The 20,719-nt window shown below is 35.7% G+C and overlaps 1 protein-coding gene across 3 annotated transcripts; it reads left to right on the top strand.

Moving 5' to 3' along the window:
• The first annotated feature begins 1,654 nt into the window (after window positions 1-1,654).
• Window positions 1,655-15,739, top strand: LOC120077849 (uncharacterized). 3 transcript variants are annotated; one of them, XM_039031924.2, is made up of 4 exons: window positions 1,840-3,606; window positions 6,117-6,250; window positions 6,343-6,470; window positions 15,487-15,739. In XM_039031924.2, the coding sequence occupies exons 1-2, from the start codon at window positions 2,051-2,053 to the stop codon at window positions 6,121-6,123; spliced, it is 1,563 nt and encodes a 520-aa protein (XP_038887852.1). In that variant the 5' UTR covers window positions 1,840-2,050; the 3' UTR covers window positions 6,124-6,250; window positions 6,343-6,470; window positions 15,487-15,739. The 3 variants fall into 3 exon arrangements, with proteins under 3 accessions (XP_038887853.1, XP_090164949.1, XP_038887852.1); XM_090308823.1 differs by having other exon boundaries at window positions 1,834-3,606; window positions 6,117-6,470; XM_039031925.2 differs by lacking the exons at window positions 6,117-6,250; window positions 6,343-6,470 and having other exon boundaries at window positions 1,655-3,606.
• Window positions 15,740-20,719: the final 4,980 nt, after the last annotated feature.

Here is a 20,719-nt window from a genome sequence, read left to right as displayed (position 1 = left end):
GTTTAGGAAGAAAGTTTGAATGTCTGGGTATGCAGAGGATTTGCTAGGGTTTCGTTTTCACAAAAGATTCAAGTAGACGACCTAAGATGGAGAAGGACAAAATTTATAGGCTGGGCCTTGATAGGCCCAACGCAAATTTTGCGGTGGCAGCCTTCGAGGTATTCAAAATGCCTGTCGCCGCGCTTCTCACATTTATGAATTAGTAGAGAAGTACGTCCTTTCATCTGCTAAGTCATCATTTCCTTGGAAGCCCAAACGATGGGACTACTTTTTTTGCAAAAAGAATTTTATCTTTTGTGTTTTATTCGGATGGGCGCAAGGCTAAAGATTAACGCAATGCATCCATTAATGCAAATGCATATTTGCAGAGGACGGGCAACAACGCATGTATCAGTGCAACACACCCCTTAACTCAATGCATTTTTGGAGGACGGGTGCACGGTATTTCTACTGGCGCAACACTACCTCGACATAGTGCTTTTTTGATAAAGATGGGCGCAAAATAAATGTGAGCGCAACACACCCCTCAGCACAATGCATTTGGGTAGGATGGACGCAAAGTGTATCTTGTTGGCACAAGATGTACCCATCATCGCAATGCATACCGAATGTATTTTATTATTTATTATTATTATTATTTTATTATTATTTTTATCAACACAAGTCGCTAGGACTTTGCGGTATTCACTTTCTTTTAAAAAATCATTCACAAAAATTTAAGAACAACGCAATTAATGCAGAAAAGTAAGGAAATTGAACAAAGCACGAAAATTAACACAATTGAATTAAATGAAAAGTAAATTCATAAAGCAATAAAAGCTAGTTTAAGAAAACAATAAATAACGTAATGCATAAAGCAATAAAGAAAGCAATTAAACATAGACTTTAGAGATGCTGATTGAAAGAAATTTCTCACGATTACCGCAATCCACACCTCTGCAGGCGGTCAAACTTGCCTGCACAATGTCATCAAGGACATTGTTCACCTCCTTACCTCATCCCGCGGTGTGTACAGGAAGAGATAAAATGATTGAATTTTAACTTTTTTTTTCAAATCATAGGAACCAAATTTACAATTTGACCTAAAATTTAAAGTAACTTTTGAATTCAACTTCACTCCAGTTGGTTGAATGCAATTCAAATTCATCTCGAATATTCATTCAATGAAGCCCTCCTTGAAGCTCCCACCCTTCAAATGCTTAGTAAAATAGCTTAATTCTCCCTCTTTCTCCATGTCTACCAACTTTTCCAAAACTTGAACATGAGAAAGTAATGGCTTATGAAAGCTTCTTGGCTCTTGATCCTGGGCTCCATTGTTCTATACCAAAATACTCCAAGTACCCCTTTTTTTGGGGCCTTCAATTAGCTTTTTTTCTTCCTTTTCCTCATGATGAAACAATACGTATCTCAAGTACTCCGATGTGGCCTTCAATTTGCATCGTTTTCCATTTTTTTCCTTTTAATATACATGATAAGATGGTCTTTAGTAACGATAAGGTATCAAATAAAGTAGTTTCTTCTTCCTATAATAATGTGCAACATCTGATGATAACATACGAAAGTGAGTTAAAATGTAAATAAGAACGAGAGCAAAAATGAAAATTTGAGTTAAAATATCAAGAAAAAAATGATTTGAAAAAAAAGACTCGGTCACATCTACCAAAAGTTTAAAAAGTTATTGTGTTGGAAAATCCTCCAAATTTTAACTTTTCCAACAAAATCCACATGAAAGATGATTAAAAAAGAAAAAAAAAAAAAAAAAAGAAGAAAAACCATGGAAGAGGCAGTAAAGGACAATGCTTAAATCCAAGAAGCAGTAGGATTGTTATGCCCACAGCAATAGTGAAGAATAGAGCCGAGGCCGACTTCACCAAGCGACAAAGGGCCCCAACCTTCGCCATTCTCCAATCGACAATTCTTCACCGTCTGTTTCACAGTATGGCAAAACCCAATTTCAACAACTATTTGTTGCTATAAACCCTAAATCTCTGCTCCCGATTAATCCCATGTCCATGAATTCCTCGCAATTCAATTCATACATAGTGCTTCCATGGAATCCGCTATTCCAATTGTAAAGAAAGAGCACAAAACCTTCGTTAGACGACGATTACCGCCAACCCCACCACCCCCACCTTCTCTTTCTTCTTCCTCTTCTGCCCCTCTCAACCCAACTCTAATCGCAAAGCCGGAAAAGAAAACTCGGGATTTGCCTAATTTTTCCGAATGTCATGCTTGTGGATTTCGTATTGATGCTGTTGACGGTCATTCGAGGCTCAATTCCCTCTACAGCGAGTGGCGGATTGTTCTTCTTTGTAAGAAGTGTTTCTCTCTTGTCGAATCTTCCCAGGTTTGTTCTTACTGTTTTGCTGACTCGGGAGGCGATTCTTTTAATTGCTGTGAGTGTAACCGTCGGGTTCATAGAGAATGTTTTTCTCAGTATAGTAGAGTTGCTCCTTGGTCGTATTCCTCTTCGGGTTCTGAGTTTTCTGTTTGTATTGATTGTTGGGTTCCTAAACCGATTGTGACAGCGAGGGCGGTATTGAGAAGTAGGAAAATTAGGAGAAAGAATATCCATGTTTCCGATTTGCGGAGTTCTAAGGTCTCAACTAGCGGAAACTGCAAATCTTTGAGTGCAATAGTGAAGGATGCAAATTGTTTGGTGGAGAAGAAAGTTGATGCTGCGGTTAGAGCTAGGGAACAGGCGCTGAAAAAGGCTGCTGTGGCTAGGAGGGCTTCCGCTTTGGCAAGTGATGCCTTAAATTTGGTTGCCCAAAGGGATGAAAGTGCTGCCAAAGAATCTGGGGACTCTGCTGAGGATGCAGAGTTGGCAATTCAGTTGCACCGAGCTATGAACAGTTCTCCAAGATTTTCCAAGAATTTGTGCTCAACGAACTCAAACTACATGGATTTTGAGAATATGAGGGTGGATGATGGCGAGACATCTGTAGGAGCACTGTTTAGTGGGGAGTTTGATTTCTTTAAAGCACCCCCAGTTTTGGTAAATGACAATATATGCAATTCTCCTGATAATACTGCTTCTGAACCTTCAGTCACGGCTAAAGATCATGTCTCACCATTAGAAATTAATCATTTAGAATCCGCAGGTAAAGATCCGATGTGTGTAAAGGGCAATGTTTGCCCAGTAAAGTGTGATTCTGAGTCTGTGAATGTGGAACTGCCTTCAAAAAAAGAAATGAGGAGCAGCTCAATTAAATTGACCAATGCCGGTTGCAATCACGACAGGTTATGCTCTGAATCTCAACTGTCACTCACACAAGAAAAGTATGATCTACCCAGGGATGAGAGATGCATTGCCAAGCCCTATCACTATTTCTTTAAGTATAGGAGGAGAGATACAACGAAGCGTTACCTCTTGAAGTATAGCAAGCGAAATTCAAGATTGAAGAGAATGCCTGATTGCAATCCTAAAATTCTTGTTGATGGAATGTGCATGGGTGTTCCATCATCCTCTGCAGCAATTGTAATTAGTAGTACTGAAAATTTTCCAGTAATTTCAAATGCCTCATTTGGATGCTGTGCTGTTCCTCTGCAAGCTTCTGGCCTGGGTGTGAATGCAGTTCAAGAAGTCAGTAACCAAGGAAGCAGGTAAGCATCATGCTTTTTTCCACAGCTGATTATTTAAGGTTCCCTATATATATATATAAACTGACAACATTGGAGGTAGTGCGCTAAGCTTGGTTACACGAGCTTATCTCCCAAGCGGGGCACAATGCTAAAAACTCAGGGTAGAAGTACTGTGTCAATGTTTCACCTCTTTCCATTAAAATTTGCTTCAAATTCAATATATGATTTGTGATGAGTACTATCTGTATTGTAAATGGTTGCTTCTGGTGCAATGCAATGAGCATACATTAATAGTCCAGTACCACCAAAATCAAATCACTTTCAACCTCTCAATCAGTAGGGTCCCTCCACAAAATTTATTGATACATCCTCCTCTACTCAGTACAGGGATTTTTGGTGGCTGCAAAAACTGCCACGGTTCATATAGCTAGCTAACTGTTGTTGGAAGGTTGTACACTCTCCCACAAACTGTTCATATCTCTCCTCATGCCTGACAAATACAACTTCCTTTTAACTTGATGATATTCTTTAAAACTATCATGGAAATTGTGTAAAATCAATATGAATAGTAGGTGATGTTGAGGGATTACAATTTTATGAGAATTAAACACACTCCGTAATAGATGAATGAAATGGCATTTTAGGTTGAAAAGACAAAGGAATGAATAATAGAAAAAGAGTTGCCAGCTCCCAAGGGGAAACTTTGTTGGCTAAGGCTTGTGGTCTCTTAGTAACATCTACCTAGAGATCACGTCGGATCTTTGAGTGAGCTTAATATAGAAAACCTTTGATGTCTCAAAGTTTAGGTCTTGGAGCATGTGCAAACTTCACAAAATATTAGGAAAAATGTTGCAAGAAATTGGAAATCAAACTTATCTAACCAATGAAACCATCATGGGTCTGCCTAATGGTCATAGGGCCTTCAGTATAATAATAAAGGGCATACAGGGAATGAGTTCAACTGTTCAATCCATGATGACCGTCTATCTAGGATTTAATGTCTTACGAATTTTCTAATTACCCAAATATTTTTGGACTAGGTGGATTGTTCCGTGACTCGTGAGATTAGTCGAGAGATGAGGGAGGGAGATTGCATTTGAATATTTGTTTTTTTTTTTTTTTTAAAATCAAGGATACATTTTCAAAGAAAAATGTGGAAACAAAAAAAGAAACTATAAAAAAAAAACACTAAACACTAGTAGAATCATGGGAATTGGTAAAATTAAGGAGAATAATGAAGCACTCCTTTTGAAGTGGAAATGGCTTCACGGTTGATTTATTTCAAAATAAGTTCGTCTTCAAAATAAATTACCCGTGAAGCCATTTCCACTTCAAAAGGAGTGCTTCATTATTCTCCTTAATTTTACCAATTCCCATGATTCTACTATTGTTTAGTGTTTTTTTTTTTTTTTATAGTTTTTCTCTGTAGTGTGGAAACCATTAAGACAGGCTTCATTAAAGGTTCAAAATAAATCACCCGTGAAGTCCTCAAAGAAACATGAAGCATAATAAGGGGACAAACTTCTCTCTTGGTGCTCTCTCTTGGTGTTCCTCCTGGTGCAAGATATATGTTTGATTTGATATGCTTTTATTTTCTTTGATTAGTTTTATTTTTTGCACTCTTTCGTATGCTTATTTTGTATTCTCAGTTTTTCTATTCTTATTTCAATTTCTTTGTAATCCGAGCATTAGTATCTTTTAAGTCCTGTCTCCTTTCCATAATAATAATTGAGGGACAAACATTGCTAAGCTCTTTACCAATCCTCTAAATATTCTATTGTTCCTTTTTCACCCCAAAGATTCTACACGATAGCTCATACTCCTGCCAACCACAAGACACGACCCTTATTGCAAAAAGATGGGTGAGAAGGAACTCCTCGATCATATCTCGGGTGTCCCTAGGACGGACAACCAATGATCTAGAGATTTGTTTGGTACTTCAGTGATGTAGCCTAAATGATAAAAGGAGAAAAATCTCCAAGAACCAAGATTGTGAATATTTTATTAGAATGAATAATGTGTTTGATACAAGAGGGAAATGTTCGTATTCATAGAGTTTATTACAAGTGGGGGTAAAAAGGGAATTAACCTAGAATATTATCTAATTACCCAATTAATCCCTATTCTTCTTACATCATTCTACCCCTCCTAAAAGAAAACTCGTCCTCGAGTTTTAAAAAGAAAAAATTTATGAAACAAACAAGGAATGAAATAAACTTGTTCAATGGAGTATGACCAAACCAACCTCCTACATTTTGAACAAAAATATTATGATCAAAGGTATAAATTCGAGACAAAAAATCCAATACTGCCACCAAAAATGAACTTCTTCATCGGCCATAAATCCAAAAAAGATGTTTCCTTCAAGCTCATTCAAAACTGTATTCAAAAATCACAAAAAAGCACCTTCCAAAGAGAATCGTTCAAGAATGGCGTCTTCTTTATTATTCGATTCAAGTTCTTTGACAGTTTGGTGATCCATTTCCACCGCAATTAGTGTGTCATTCTTGTTCAATTCTTGCTTGTTGTAGCGAGTGAGCTTAGAGGATTCCTGAGCAAGTTTCTCAAAAATATCGTCGATGAAACTGTTCATAATCCCCATGTCTTTGCTGGAGATTCCAATATCAGGATGAACTTGCTTGAGGACTTTGAAGATGTAGATCTTGTAAGTCTCAATGCTCTTCTTAGCTCTCTTCTTTTTCTTATCGGAGGCGTCCTTGGGAAGCTTCTTCTTGGCTCTTGGTTTCTTCTCCGCAGGAGCTTTCTCGGCCTTCTTCTCCTCCGCCGCTGGCTTCTTCTCAGCGGGCTTCTTCTCGGCCTTTGGTGCCTTTGCTAGGTTACGAAGGCATTTGGAACGAAGATGGATTTCTTTGATGTAAACAAAAGTGAGTTCTTGTTCAATTCTTGCTTGGTGTTAGATACTTCTTTTTCATCTTCTTTGTTGGATTTTTCTTCACTTGCTACTATTTATAAATCAACATCTTCAAATTCTTGTTTTTCTTCAATTTTATCTTCAAGATTTTCTATTTGAAAATTTTTCAACCATGATACCTTTGTTTTTCTTCGATATATGAAATCAATCCGTTCTTGAATTCTTGCAAATGAATTGATAGTTGATCAATATGTTGATTCATTTTCCCTAATGAACGTTGGATTTCTTTTGTTATTTTTTTTATTTCCTCCAATGCTACAAGATCAAAGTAGTTATTTTGATGGATGTTTGAATATGTTTTAATCTCATAGTGGGCATAGGACTCATCCATTGATCTTCTTGAATCAACCTTTCTTGATCGTGTTTCATAATCAAAAGAGTAATTTTGAGTCATGAACATTCTTCTTGGGTTGTAAAAATCCATTTTTGATTATTTTTTATGATTCTTTAATTCATCTAACTTCCATTCTTTACATTGATTTCTTGAAAAATGGGTTTGATTGGATCTTTAGGTCCTTTTTCGATATTGTTACCTTCTTATTCTATCCCAAACTACCTTAGAAACTTCATTGGAGTCACTAGAATTACTAGAATCAAAATTCCTATGTGGACAACGATAGGTTCTTTGAGAAAATCGAGTATGGGCAAAATTAGTATGTGGAATTTTTTTTTCTGAATCACTTGAGTAAGAATTCCAGTATTATTTTTTGAAGTAAAAATGATTTTCTTGCCTATACCAACTACTGATTTTTTTCTTGGACGTCCCCTTTGATAATAGTCCATTCTTGCAAAATCTTGATAAATCTTTGGTTTCCTCCCTCTTTTTTGGAATTTCAAAGGTTTTCCCTAATTAGATGTATTGTCTGGAAACGAGCACAACTCAAGAAGCTCCCTCTTGTTATCGGCATCGCTAAGAGTTTTCTAGACTTTCACCGGCGGCAGTTAGCTTGGCCCAAATCAGATGCTCTGATACCTATTTGATGTAGCCTAAGAGATAAAAGGAGAGAAATATCTGAGAACCAAGATTGTGAATCTTGTATTAGAATGAATAATGTGTTTGATACTAGAGGGGAAGGTTCCTATTTATAGAGTTTTATTATAAGTGGGGGTAGAAAGGGAATTAACTTAGAATATTATCTAATTACCCAATTAATCCCTATTCTTCTTAAATAATTTAGTCTTTTAAGTTTTTGTACTCAACAAGGGTGGTCTCTTAAATGTTCAGTCTGGCCACTCACTGATGGGAAAAAAGCTTCTGTGTGTTCCAATTGGTTTAAACAAGAAAGGGTGGGCTTGTCATTTGGGGGTTGATTGGAGATTTTCGGCTGAAGTGAGTTGGATTAAGATGAATCTTCCTTGAAGAACTCCTCTAAGCAGCTGATGGCTCATGATAATTCTTGTTTGTTGGATGATCAGAAAGTGGCCAAATCTAGGACAAATCTAAGATGAATTCCAGTTGAAGTAATGCTGATGTAGAAAAACTGCAGTCTTACAGCCATTAAAGGTTAGGCTCACTCTGTCATCATTTGAAGAAAATTCTATTGTTCAAGCTCAGTTTGGGACCTTGGGTATAAAATAAAAAATGTGGTAGCAGTTGATTTTAACAAGAACTTTGTGGTATTAAAGACTTCGTGTGCACAACTCGTGGTTAGAATTCCATTGTACACTTGAATTTTATTTTCAAGCAAGAGTAATTATCTGTTAGGTACTTAAGCACCTTGGAGAACTACACCCCAATAGCTGAGCCAAACCACTTAACTATGACATTGGTCATCCCATTCTAACCAATGTGGGACAAAGATATCCCATACTACCTTGGTTCCTAATAATAGTCCATCCTCATCCCGACGGCTACTCTGGCAGTACTTCACTCAGCCACACCCAGTCAGAACTCTTTGTCGGATCCACTCCAGAACGTCAATAACCGACTTTGATACCATTTTTTGGTACTTAAGCACCTTGGAGAACCATACCTCAAAAGCTAGCTATTGGGGTAGGAGAGCCCAACCACTTAAGTACCACATTGGTCATCCCATTCTAACCAATGTGGGACAAAGGCATCTTATACTACTTTGGTTCCTAACATCATCACCTATTTTAGTTGATAGGACAATACTGAAGTTTGGCGACAATGATTCAGGATTTCAGTTCAATGGAAAATGGAAATTAATATGAGATCATTTAAAATTGGAAAATTGATCAATAGAGACACTCTTTGCAAGAAGTCATCCAAAGTTATGGTGGTTGGATCTCGATTACCAATTGACCTCTTATTTATCGGAAGAGACACGTCTTTGAGGTAATTGGTAAACAATCAGGGGTCTTAGTCAGTATATCCTCTCAAACTCTTAATCTCCTTGATTGGTTCTTCTGCAAAAGTTGGAGTTACAAAAGATCTCTGTGGATTTCTTCCAGGAAATATTGAGATTAAGAATAAGAGCTTTGGTTTCATTATTTGATTTGGAGATGCTTCTCTATCCTTCCATATGTAGTAGACCTTTCGAATGCTCTTAATGAATGACTCAAGCTATGGGAGATGAGGGTTTTTCAGATTCTCAGTATTCAAGTATAAATGTTGAAAATGGATGCAACATTAATGATCTAGTTTTTGTACTACAAACTAACTTTAATCAAAACGTTTCAGATTCTATCTTAGCCAATGATTTAGTATCAAAGGAGGGGCCTCTTGAGATTACTAAGGTTCAGGAAAAGCCATCTAATAATCACTCTATTCTGAGTATCAATGAGAATTTTGATTGATACAGACAATGTTCCTCAGCCTTTAGTGCAGATAGTCGTCAATGGAAGTATCTGATTTGTGAGCCTCTATTAATAAGGAAATTCCCATCTATCTTGCTTTATTATTAAATACCTTAGCTAAGCAACTTCCTGGCGTGAACATGGTTTTGCTGCCTTCTATACATTCATCTGACACTTTTATTTCTCAAAGGATGACAATGGTTAATCCTTCACGGCCTATTGGTTATTTAATTTCTCCTCTTTCTCATTCCTTGGATGACATCACGAAGCAACAAAAAGTACAATAGGCCCCTGATTACTTTGATGCTACAACACCTTTTCCCTAAGGAAAATGTTCCCTAATGTTTGCTTTCAATTATAAGGACATAAATGGGAGAATTAAAAAGGCCCTCCCCTCTCATCATACTGAGAAAAAAGAACTCCCTAAAATCGAGGGGTAATCATGACAAGGCAGAGGAAGAATGTTCTTCAATTTTGCTTCCCTATCAACCTTTACATAGTCCTCAATTATGTAGCAGACAACATAACGTTCCAAGGTATTTCTTCAATCATTTATAATTCTGACTCCAGCAAACAGTTTCTTAAATGATGTTCCAGCCCTCCTCCAGGTGACTTCCAATCATGTTTGGATTCGTAAAGAGTAAGTTAATGCAAGTAGTTAGGACTCATACCATATTCCTTTGGAACTAGTAATTGATAGTAAATTAATAAAATAAAAAAATAGAAAGAAATAAATAATTAGTTTTGGAAATCATATAAAGATATCTATTTAATATAGCGATTTGTGCAAGTATTTTACGATTAAGAAGCAATTGCTGCACAGCTAATATTAATAGTAAGTAATTAATTAATAGTTACCAAGGTTCTTTCTTTTAAAAGTCTTATAATTTGAAAATACTTAACCCATTTTCAAAATATCAAGTGGATGGATAAAAATCTTTTGAAGAAAGATTGAGAAACAGAACCATCATACTTCACAAGCAATGCATTTATCAAATTCAAAATGGATTTGACCACGGAAATGCTCCGATACGATTAATTTTTTGTAAGGATATTGAATAGTTACGGCCAACAATTTGCATGGGATAATATGACAATTTGAATAAAAAATCTACATAGAAAGGTTTGAAGGAATTAGGCCAAAAATTAGGATACATTCTGGAAAAATAAAACGATGAGCAATTTGTGGAGGCCTTTGAATCTCTATATTCGGGTGGGTTTGACCAACAGTATGTGCAGAAGTCAAAAGAGTCCAGAAACTGAATTTTTTACCTCTTCTCGAATACCAAGTAAATTTGCTTATATTGTTGAAACTTTGTGGATTGTAATTGAGGCAGATCCCTCCTGAAACTCGTTATGTGTCCACCTAATAGCAGCCTCCTTGTTTGAATAAGCAATGAAAACTATATCATGGAATACTCGTGGTCTTGGAGATAAATCTAAATGTGTAGCACCAAGAAGAGTTCTCCAGAATCAATGTCTTGATTTGGTTCTTATTCAAGAATAAAAAAGATAATATTTTGACCTTTGTTTATCAAATCTTTATGGAGCTCTAGGGAAATTGGTTGGATTCATGTTTAATCCTTTGGCAAATTAGGTGGCCTTTTATTAATGTGGGATGAAAGGCAAGGTTTCAGCTATTGAATTCGTAAAAAGGAGGGTATACTTTATTAGCTTAACTTTTTACTAATTTGCAAAAAAGGCCTGTTGGATAACTTATGGTTCTACTGAATATAGGGAGCAGAAACATCTTTGGAGACTGTTTTCTCTGTCTTATTATGTTTCTGGTCTATGGTGTGGTGGTGGCAATTTTAACATCACTAAATGGACTCATGAAAGATCGTTGTTGGGAAGACAAACATAAGGAATGAGAAAGTTCAATAAATTTATTGAAGACACTGGGTTTTCTAATGGTAAATACACTTCCAGGATGGGTGATGAATCTTTCCCTTCTCTCATTGATCGGTTAATTGTTTTTGAAGTTCGAGATTGTTTGCTCAATGTTCTAGAGTTTCAACACTAGCTCGCATTTTTTAGATCATTTCCCTTTCAAGGAATAATCATTGGAAGAAAAGTTTTATTGCAGAACTCAGTTTTTTTATGCTAAATCAGAAGCAAACGAATTATTCTCCTTCTAACTTCATATTCATCTTGTTGTCAAAGGAGAAATCAAAGGATCATATATGTTTGAAGAATGAAATTTGGTCCAAAAATGAAAATTGAATGGGATGAAAATTTCAGCTTTTTTTCATCGATTTTTGGCAGCCAAGAAGAGAAAACAACGTTGATCATTATTCTTTCCAGAAATGAGGTAGGTACTTCTCCAATTTAGAGATATTGAGCCAGAAATCTTGGTCCTTCTCCATTTGTTGGTGGCCCTTCTTTGGCATTAAAGTCAAAGCTTTTGTGGTCAAACATAGTGAAAGCTCAAAATATGGCTTGAGAGGAGTCGAAGGATCTTTCACAATAAATCTCTTCCTTGGTTAGACTGGATCAGTTTAGCTCATCTGAAAGCTTCCACTTGGTGTTCTCTTTCTAACCATTATGCAAACTTCTCTAGTTCTCTATTCAAGACTTGTGCCTCAATTGGAAAGATTTTATTTATCCTCTACAAGCCTTATCTTCGCTTTCCTATGTTTTGTACGCCTTTTATTTTCTTTCCCTTCTTGGGCTACATGTATTTTTTAACATTAGACACTTCCCATTATTTCAATGAAAATATTGTTTTCTCTAAAGATAAGGATCATATCGAGAAACTTCCAATCAACTTTGTCGAATGTCTTCCAATATCAAATTTAACCACAATGCCCTTCTTCTTTATAATACACTCTTCCATCACTTCATCAGCAGTCATCTATTATTCATCATTGGTACTTTGATATGATGGAGGGTTCTCTTTTAAGCCTTTTCTAACTCTAGTTATAATCTTGGAGAAGCTCATGCACAACTTTCTTTTTGAAGGGGGTGGATGAAGGTAAAGGAAAAGGGACCCACTTAGTCAGATGGGAGATCATTGAGAGGCTGGTTTCTTGGGGGAGTTCTGCATGAAGGTAAAGGAAAAGGGACGCACTTGGTCAGATGGGAGATCATTGAGAGGCTGGTTTCTTGGGGTGGCTAGGAATTGGGAGTTTAAGGATTTGCAACAAAATGTTAGCCAAATGACTTTGGCGCTTCCTCCTTTACACAATTCTTCTTGGCACAGGGTCATTGCTAGTAAGTATTCATCCTTTCGAGTGGCTATTGAGTGGGGTTTAAGGCACTTACTGGAATTGTGGAAGGATATTTCCAAGGAGCTTCCTTCTTTTTCTACCTTTGTTCATTGTGTGATGGTTGACTGGAAGGAGACTTATTTTTAGGACGACCAGTGGAGGGACAGATCCCTTTACTCCTTATTTTCTCGTCTTTATCATCTTTCCTCCCTTAAAAATCATATGGTAGCTTAGTTTCTTGTTTGGTTGGGGAGTTCTTGTTCCTTCTTGTTTGGGTTATGTCGTTCTTTATCTGATAGGGAAGCGGCAAATATGGGCTATCTTTGGTCTTTGCTTGAGGAGTATTCCTTTAGGGTTGGGAGAAGTGATTGGGGTTTGTGGAGTCCCAATCCTTTGAAGGGTTTTTTTTTTCGTGTAAATCTTTTTATCATTTTTTGATTGGTCCTTTTGTAGGCAAATCAGTCTTTTTTGTTATTTGGAGGATTACGATTCCGAGGACAATGAAGTTTTTTACTTGGGAAGTGTACATGGTCGTTGTGAGGAATTTGCTTTCACTAGTTGGGCCATTTTGTTGTATTCTCTATCAAAAGGTGGAGGAAGACTTGGACCATATTCTCTAGAGTTGTAAGTTTGTGAGATCCATGGGATTATTTTTTTTCAGACGTTTGGTTTCTTGTTTGCTCGACAAAGAGATATCAGTGTTATGATTTGGGAGTTTTTGCTCCATCCACGCTTTTGTGAGAAAGGTTGTTATTTGTGGCTTGTCAAGGCATTCGCTATTTTTTGGGTTCTTTGGGGCGAACGAAGCAATAGAGTGTTTAAACTTTCGAGGGATGGAGAGGGATGCTCGTGATGTTTGGTCAGTCAGATAATATATTTTTCTATGGGTTTCAATCTTGAAGATCTTTTGTAACTATTCTATAGGATCTTGTATAGTTGGAGTTCATTTCTTTACTGGGGCTCCCTTCCTTTGTATATTCTTTAATTTTTTTTCTCCATGAAAACTATTTTCTATTTCTTTAGAAAAAAAATGGCAATGATCTTGTCGAGGCAAGAGATGAGACTAATTGCTTTATAGTCTCCCATCAAATGGTATCACCTTCTGGGATGAGGCAAATGTTATGTGTCGTTTAGGCTTGCATTTATGATTCTCGTCTTAAAAATATCTTGGAACACCCTTTATTCTCTTTTCTTTTTCATTATGCTAATGGACAGCCTTGGTCGTTTGCTCTGTAAAGATGGAGAAGATAGCAGCGTTAAAAGGTTTTTCAGTTGGTAAAGGTGATGTTTGTATTAACTACTTACAATTTGCCGACGACCCCATTCTTCTCTCCATTTTTTATAACGAGCAACCTCTTAAAAACCTCTTAAAGGTGGTTGCCTCAAATTCTTCTAGACTCAACATAGACCTCCCAAAATCTGAATTACTTGCCATTTATGTCGATTCTGATTGAAGCCTCTTCATGCAGCTCCAAATGGCACTAGTTTTTGGATTCCTATTATTGAAAAGATCCGAGGGAAAACTTTCTACTTGGGGCACTAATTATTTATTTATATATATATTAAAAGACCAACTTTCATTGAGAACAATGGAACAATACAAGGGCATACTAAAAGTCAGTCCTTTCTGTTGGCCCAAATACCTCATAACAAAGCACACACCCCAATTTACCAAAGAACTTTCTTTCCTCTAGACCGGCAAATGAATGGGAAACTCAATTGTATCATTAGAAGATTTGTGATAGTCTGTCTAAAGGCCAAATGCACTGAAGAAGTGGTCCCAAATGGGGCGCTAATCATAGGGGAGACACTCTCTCGTACATGCCAGTCTGTTCAACCTACTATTATCTCTCACTTTTCAGAATGCCAAGCAAGGTTGCACGAACTGTGGAGAAGCCCTATAAATTCAGCCAGGCGCCGCCATTGCAACCTTGTCAAATGGAGCAACATCATCTTCCCTTTGGAAAAAGGTGGACTGGGCATACACTGAAAAGACAAAAACAATGCTCTCCTAGAAAAATGGGTGTGGTGTTATTATCATTTGAAAAATACACCCTATGGAGAAGCTCAGCGAAGGGAAATATGACACACCTACCTATTTGATTGGGTGGCTTCTCATTGACCAAAGCTATTTGGAAAGATTCTTACCCAAAGGTCAAATTTATTATATGGAAAATCTCACACAAATATGTTCTTCAAAGACGCATGATGGTATGACGCATCCATGTCAAGAACGAACACACAATCTGATCTTTATAGTGGTGAATTTTTGTAGCACCTATACTAGGGATATAAATATTGTGAGAGATCCAAAGGGCATTGATGGGGAGATCCGATAGAGCTTGCAAACATATGAGATTTCCTAATAAGGAAGATTTTGTTCTTCTTGGTGACAAGATTAGTTCAGTAATCTATCTCTATTTTGAGTTTGTTTAGCGGAATGAACCCATGGAAAAGAAAGTATAATTCAGTAATGAAAGGCTTCGTGGTACATATCTCTCCTTACTCTTCTTGCTATATGAAATTTTAGGAAATTTTGGGAAGGGTCAGCTTGAGTAGTATAACAGGGGATTTCACGTTGATGGCTGATTTTCAAGGCATAGAAGGCTTAGATATGGGAATTTGTCACTAGTAAATTGTTTTGCTTACGAGCAGTATTCTTTTAACGATGAATCCAATTTGGCTCTACTATTCTATAACCAGAAACTGTACTTGATTGCGTCGTCTGAAACATATATGTTCCATTATTTTCCTTTTGTTCGATCAGATGCTCTTTAATCCGCTTGCTGAACTTTCATTCCCTTTAAATTTAAATGTGCCTTGGATGATATATTATCTCAATTTTCATGTTTGTTAGTTATTTAGAGGCATTTAGACTTGTTAACTGAGATTATTAGTTCCAATTTGCAAAGACAGTCATGAGAAGAATGTTCAAAAATGTCGTCTCCCCTGTTTTATAGTTGCTGTTACAATGTAATAATATGAAGCTCATATTAACAGGTAAGGGGAAACAAGGATTGCCACGAGAACATTTGTGCAAAGGGAAAGGGACAATGTGAATATGAAGGCTTGGAGAGAGAAACATGGGCGATGTTGTTGTTAGTGCGAGAAAAGTATTGTGATACGGGAGTGTATTTGGTCAAGAAAGCCTTGAGTTTGTACCTTAATAAAAACAAAAAAAAATTGTTCGACTTCTTGATTGGTTTCTAGCTCTTTTGTTAAAAATAAAATGCAATTGCCAAATTGTTTGAAATCGTAGGTTAGAAAAATGTCTATGTTTGTTTTCATTAATTTTGTATATAAAAATCGAAATTGAATTTTAAAGATATATGCAACAGTATTAATAATCTGTATCACTTAATTAAAAAGTATAGTCTCAACATAATATGTTACGTCTTTTACTGGTAAATTTTAATTAAACAATTTTGATGTAATTATAATTGACATTAGTATGGTTTAACTTAATGTTACAATTAATTAATAAATAAATTCAAATAAAAATAAACATTTTTTTTTTACATTAAACATTGATTTAAAGTAATGTTGATCAAACATTTTAACTTTATATCTGAATAATTAAAGAAGTATACATTAATCAGAATATTTATAATTGATGATAAAAATTTATATTAAATAGGTAAGATAATACAAATATTTTTTTTTGAAAGATAAGATAATATTAATATCGATAAGAAAAGTATTAATTAAAATCTATTTAAGACTTAAAAATAGTTAGTAATGATTGAGTTAATATTAATTAATTGATCAATTAGTATTATACCATCAATGTGGACGATAAAGTTTGGATAATAAAAATCTTGGCCTGAAACTCATGGCAAAAGGATTCACAACCCATTCACTTTTGTAAGCATTCTCATTTTTTAAGTATATGCCTAAATGAATAGTACATCCCACTTTTATATGGTTGGTTTTGTGGCCAATAATTCACACATTGGTATCTTAAGTAGTCTAATGCTTTCTAATACTAATGCTTTCTAATGACTCCAAAGATTGACAATTTTGACTTTGAAATGTTTTCTAATGCTTACTTCGCCAGCCATTTCTATGTTCATTATATTGCTTAAATAACTCAACCCCACTTCTTTTAAAATAAAAAAAAAGGAAAATTATCCTTTTGGTCCCTAGATTTTTAAGAATGCGTGTATTTAGTCCGTTATGTTTCAAATTGGTCATTTTAGTATCAAGTTTTCAGTAATAGTTTTAAAAGGTCATTCTAAAAAAAAAAAAAAAAAAAAAAACTCCATTAAATTTAAATTAAAAATTATCTAGATGGGTGATGTGGCTTGATGACTTGAAAAATTTTATATTTTAATATTTCTCTCTCATCCCCACTCTTCTCTCTTAATCGTAAGAGAGAGAAAAAAGCTCTCTTTTCTATCTCTCTTCAACATCACCATTTTCTGGTTCTTCATTTTCAATTCTCTCTTCTTCATCATTGATGTTGATTATGGTATTTCCTCTCTCCCAACACAAAAGTTTCCATCTTTATGAAGATTACTCATCACTAAATCCAGAGTTAACTCATTTTCAACTTCATAGCTCTCCATTGATAGTATTTGATGAAAAGAAACCCCATATGAGAAATTGAAAATTGTGGTTCAAGGTCGACTATTATTCGATTCTCCATCGAACGACAACTTACCAATGAAAGAAGTCGGAAAAAGCCAAAAGAATTGTATCAATGGAGAGCATTGTGCTTTTTGTATAATTCCACTAAGGCCCAAGCTGAGATATTGATCCAAGAGTGATTGTTGTGTTGAAACACGTGGATCAACGATTGCCACATAGCAACTGAAGGCTTTTAACACGTACGAGTAAGAGAAGTCATTCTAGTCAGTCACTTACCTCTCTGGTTTAATTAACTTTCTATCAGAACACTAAAATTCTCTCCATCTCAGGTGATTTCACGGCGAGGAAGAACATAGATGTCTAATGCCAACGATTGAAGAAGAAAGTAACTACTGATCAAGCATGCAAGTTGATAAAAGAGAAGAAGAAGACACAAAGTGTTAATGTAGTTCTGCAACTAAGCCTACATCCAGAGAGAGGAGCTCGAATTGAAGATTTCTTGGAGAAATACAAGATACAGATGAGATTTTTTCTCTCTGATTTTTTTTTACTCTACATATATTTTTTTATTTTAGATCCTTTATATATAAGATGAGTTACATGTTAGGTATGAGAGAAATAACAAAAAGTAAAGGTTGATTTTACAGTTACTATTTTTAACAAATCTTCACCTTGAAATTAATATTTACTTAGAATCAGCTCCTCTGCTCTAATCGCTTTGTTTCTAACCATTCTCAGGTAGCTCAAATTCGATGATGTAAAGGCATTTCTGGAGTTTGAGCTGAGCGACTGTCTTGGTAAGCATGTTTGATGCATTGTTCGATGTATGTACCTTTAAGAAAAAGTTTCTTCCTTTCAATCTGCTCTCTGATGAAATGATACTTTACATTGAATTGTTTAGTTTGATTGTTGTATTGGAAATTTTTGGACAAATGTATAGTGCTTTGATTATCACATAAAATTTTTACTATTTTCTGTTTAATACCATAGTCTTGTAGTAAACCTTTTAGCCATAGGCCTTCCTTGATCGCCTCAAATATAGCAATAAACTTTGCTTTAGTGGTAGAAAGGGCTACCACTGATTGTAGGGAAGCCTTCTAACTTAGTACACAACTTCCAAATAGGAAAATGTCGCCTGACAGTGACCTTCTCCTATTGAGATCCCCTACATAGTCTGATTCAACAAAGCCAAAGAGCTTAGGGTCTAAGTATTGGTATAGGAGTTTAGCTTCTTTTGTACCTTTTAAGTACCTTAAGATCCATTTGTTAGCCTCTCAATGTCTCTTACCTTGGTTGGCCATGTATCCACTGAGCTAACTAGTTGTATAGGCAATGTCTGGTCTTGTAGAAATCATCAAATACACGAGACTTTTCACTGCCTGGGAATAGGGCATTGTACAACATTAGCTTTTGATGCTCATAATCTGTTTCCTTTGGTGAATTATCTGCTGATAATTTGAAATGTTGAGCAATGGGCGTGTTTACTATTTTTGCTTCTTTTATATGAAATTTTTAATCAATTTATCACAATACTTAGATTGATTAATGTATAATTTGTGTTCATTTCTATTTCTCTCAATATCTATGCCAAGTATTCTTTTTACACAACACATATCTTTCATTTCAACCCTTGATTTTTGGAGATCTTTAACATGTTTCAAACCCTCCTTAGAATTTCTTGATAGAAGCATGCCATCCACATATAATAGTAAGTAGATAGGATTAGAGAATGACTTAGAGTTGATGTAGACACAACTGTCATAATGACTTTCTAGGAAACCAATTCTTTGCATAAATTCATCAAATCTTCTAATCCAGCACCTTGGGGATTGCTTTAGTCCATAGATGGACTTTTTCAATAGAAAGTAGTCTTCTTTCCCCTTAACTTGATAGTCTTTAGGTTGATTCATGTATATGGTTTCTTTTTGCCACTAGAGAGAGAAGCATTCTGATTGAGATTTATCTAACCACTAGTGAGAATCTTATACATGTTGGTTAGGAGAGAAATAACATAAAGTAAAGGTTGATTGATGGTTTCAGTGGATTAAATGGAAAATTTGAGGATGTTGAGATGAAGGGGGATGGAAGCCGATTATTACAGTGAGGTTAAGTAAGTTGTTCGATAGAGCCATGGTTAAAATAGAGCCATTAGAGAGGAGAATGTAATAAAAAAGCTTCACCATTAGAAGAGGAGAGGGGAGGAGAGGAAGGGAGGAGAGAGAAATATTAAAATATAAAATTTTTCAAGTCATTAAGCCACATCGCTCATCAAGTCAATTTTTTTGTTTAAATTTAATGAAGGAGAGACTAAATGCAGACATTCTTGAAAACTCATGGGTCAAAAGGATATTTTTCCCAATAAAAATGGAAAAAAATAAAAAAAGAAGTCTAAAATTTAGTTTGGATTCTAAATGAAATCAATTAGAATGGAAATTTCATTCTATTGTCATTGTTTCAAATGAGAATCAAAACCTCATTGTTGTTTACTGCTAAAAGGAGCATCATAACAAGTGAAATCTCATTTCATATACTACAAGAATTTTGGGCTTTAATGTTAGTGGAAAAAAGTAAAAACGGATGTATAACATTGGTTTTTTTTTTTTTTTTTTTTTTTTTTTTTTTTTTTTTAAAAAAAAAGAAAACCAGATCTTTAATGTTGGTTTTAAACCGATATTAAAGATAGACTACAATGTTGGTTTAAAATCGACATTCAAGATACCAATTTATTTTTTTTCCTTTAGTGAAAAAATATTTCTCTTCCATTTCCCTATCTTTCTTCTCTCTCCTTTATCACTTTTCTCTTCCAAACTCTCTTCTCCTTGATCGTACCAATCATCACCATTTAAACTCATCGTCGGTCGTTGTCGTTCACCGCTATCATCATTGTAGTCGCTTGTGATGTTCTGGTCGTGTAGATCGCGTGACGTTTACGTTGAACTCGTCGTCGGTTGTTGTTGTTCGAAATGATTCAATCTGTTGAGATTGGTATTCTAATTCTCCCGGAGTCTCGTTGTTTTGTGAAGATACACATTGTTTAATAAATAACATTAGTGTTATTTAATTCTGACATTTACTCATATCCAATAAACAAAGCCCCTTGGTTATCTTATGTGAACTTAAGCATGTATATGTGATATACAAGTGGATCATGCCTTAAGTGATAACCTAAATAGGTCTGTAGTATAAGGATTAAGGTGGGATACCTGATCCTGGTGACACTACAGATACGACCCGCTCTGTAGAAGTTTGCAAGTGTTGTAAACTACTACATATGGTAGATTCTGACCATTCATGTGGAGATGTGCGAGCGGGGGTGTCCTATACAAAGAGTTTGTATAAGACCTTGACCACGAGATGACTAGACTCTGTATATAACGCCGTTGATACTGGAGACTTACATCTCATCTAAACGACCATAGGTGACACGACCTCAATCCTGAGTGTTTTGGGAATTTTTGCCTTTGAAGGCGATCCTTTGATTAGTATGGGTGAGAGTGGTTAGATTGCCAACTTAACATGTCTACCCTTTTGCAGACTTGTCTGATTTGGGAGCTGGAAACTCAGTTACACAAGATGGAATTCACTCCTTCCCCGAAGTAGGGGTAAGTAGATAGACTGCTCCCTTAAAGGCTGATTTCGGGGC

The sequence above is a fragment of the Benincasa hispida genome, unplaced genomic scaffold, assembly GCF_027475165.1.
Source record: "Benincasa hispida cultivar pf3 unplaced genomic scaffold, pf3_genome.v1.1 HicScf1036, whole genome shotgun sequence".
In the NCBI taxonomy this organism is placed as follows: domain Eukaryota; kingdom Viridiplantae; phylum Streptophyta; class Magnoliopsida; order Cucurbitales; family Cucurbitaceae; genus Benincasa; species Benincasa hispida.
The sequence above is the reverse complement of the archived record's forward strand: the minus strand, read 5'-3'. Positions and strand labels throughout refer to the sequence as shown.

Excerpts from the sequence above, each read along its gene's own strand:
- LOC120077849 (XM_090308823.1), top strand. The coding sequence starts at position 2,051 with ATGGAATCCGCTATTCCAATTGTAAAGAAAGAGCACAAAACCTTCGTT.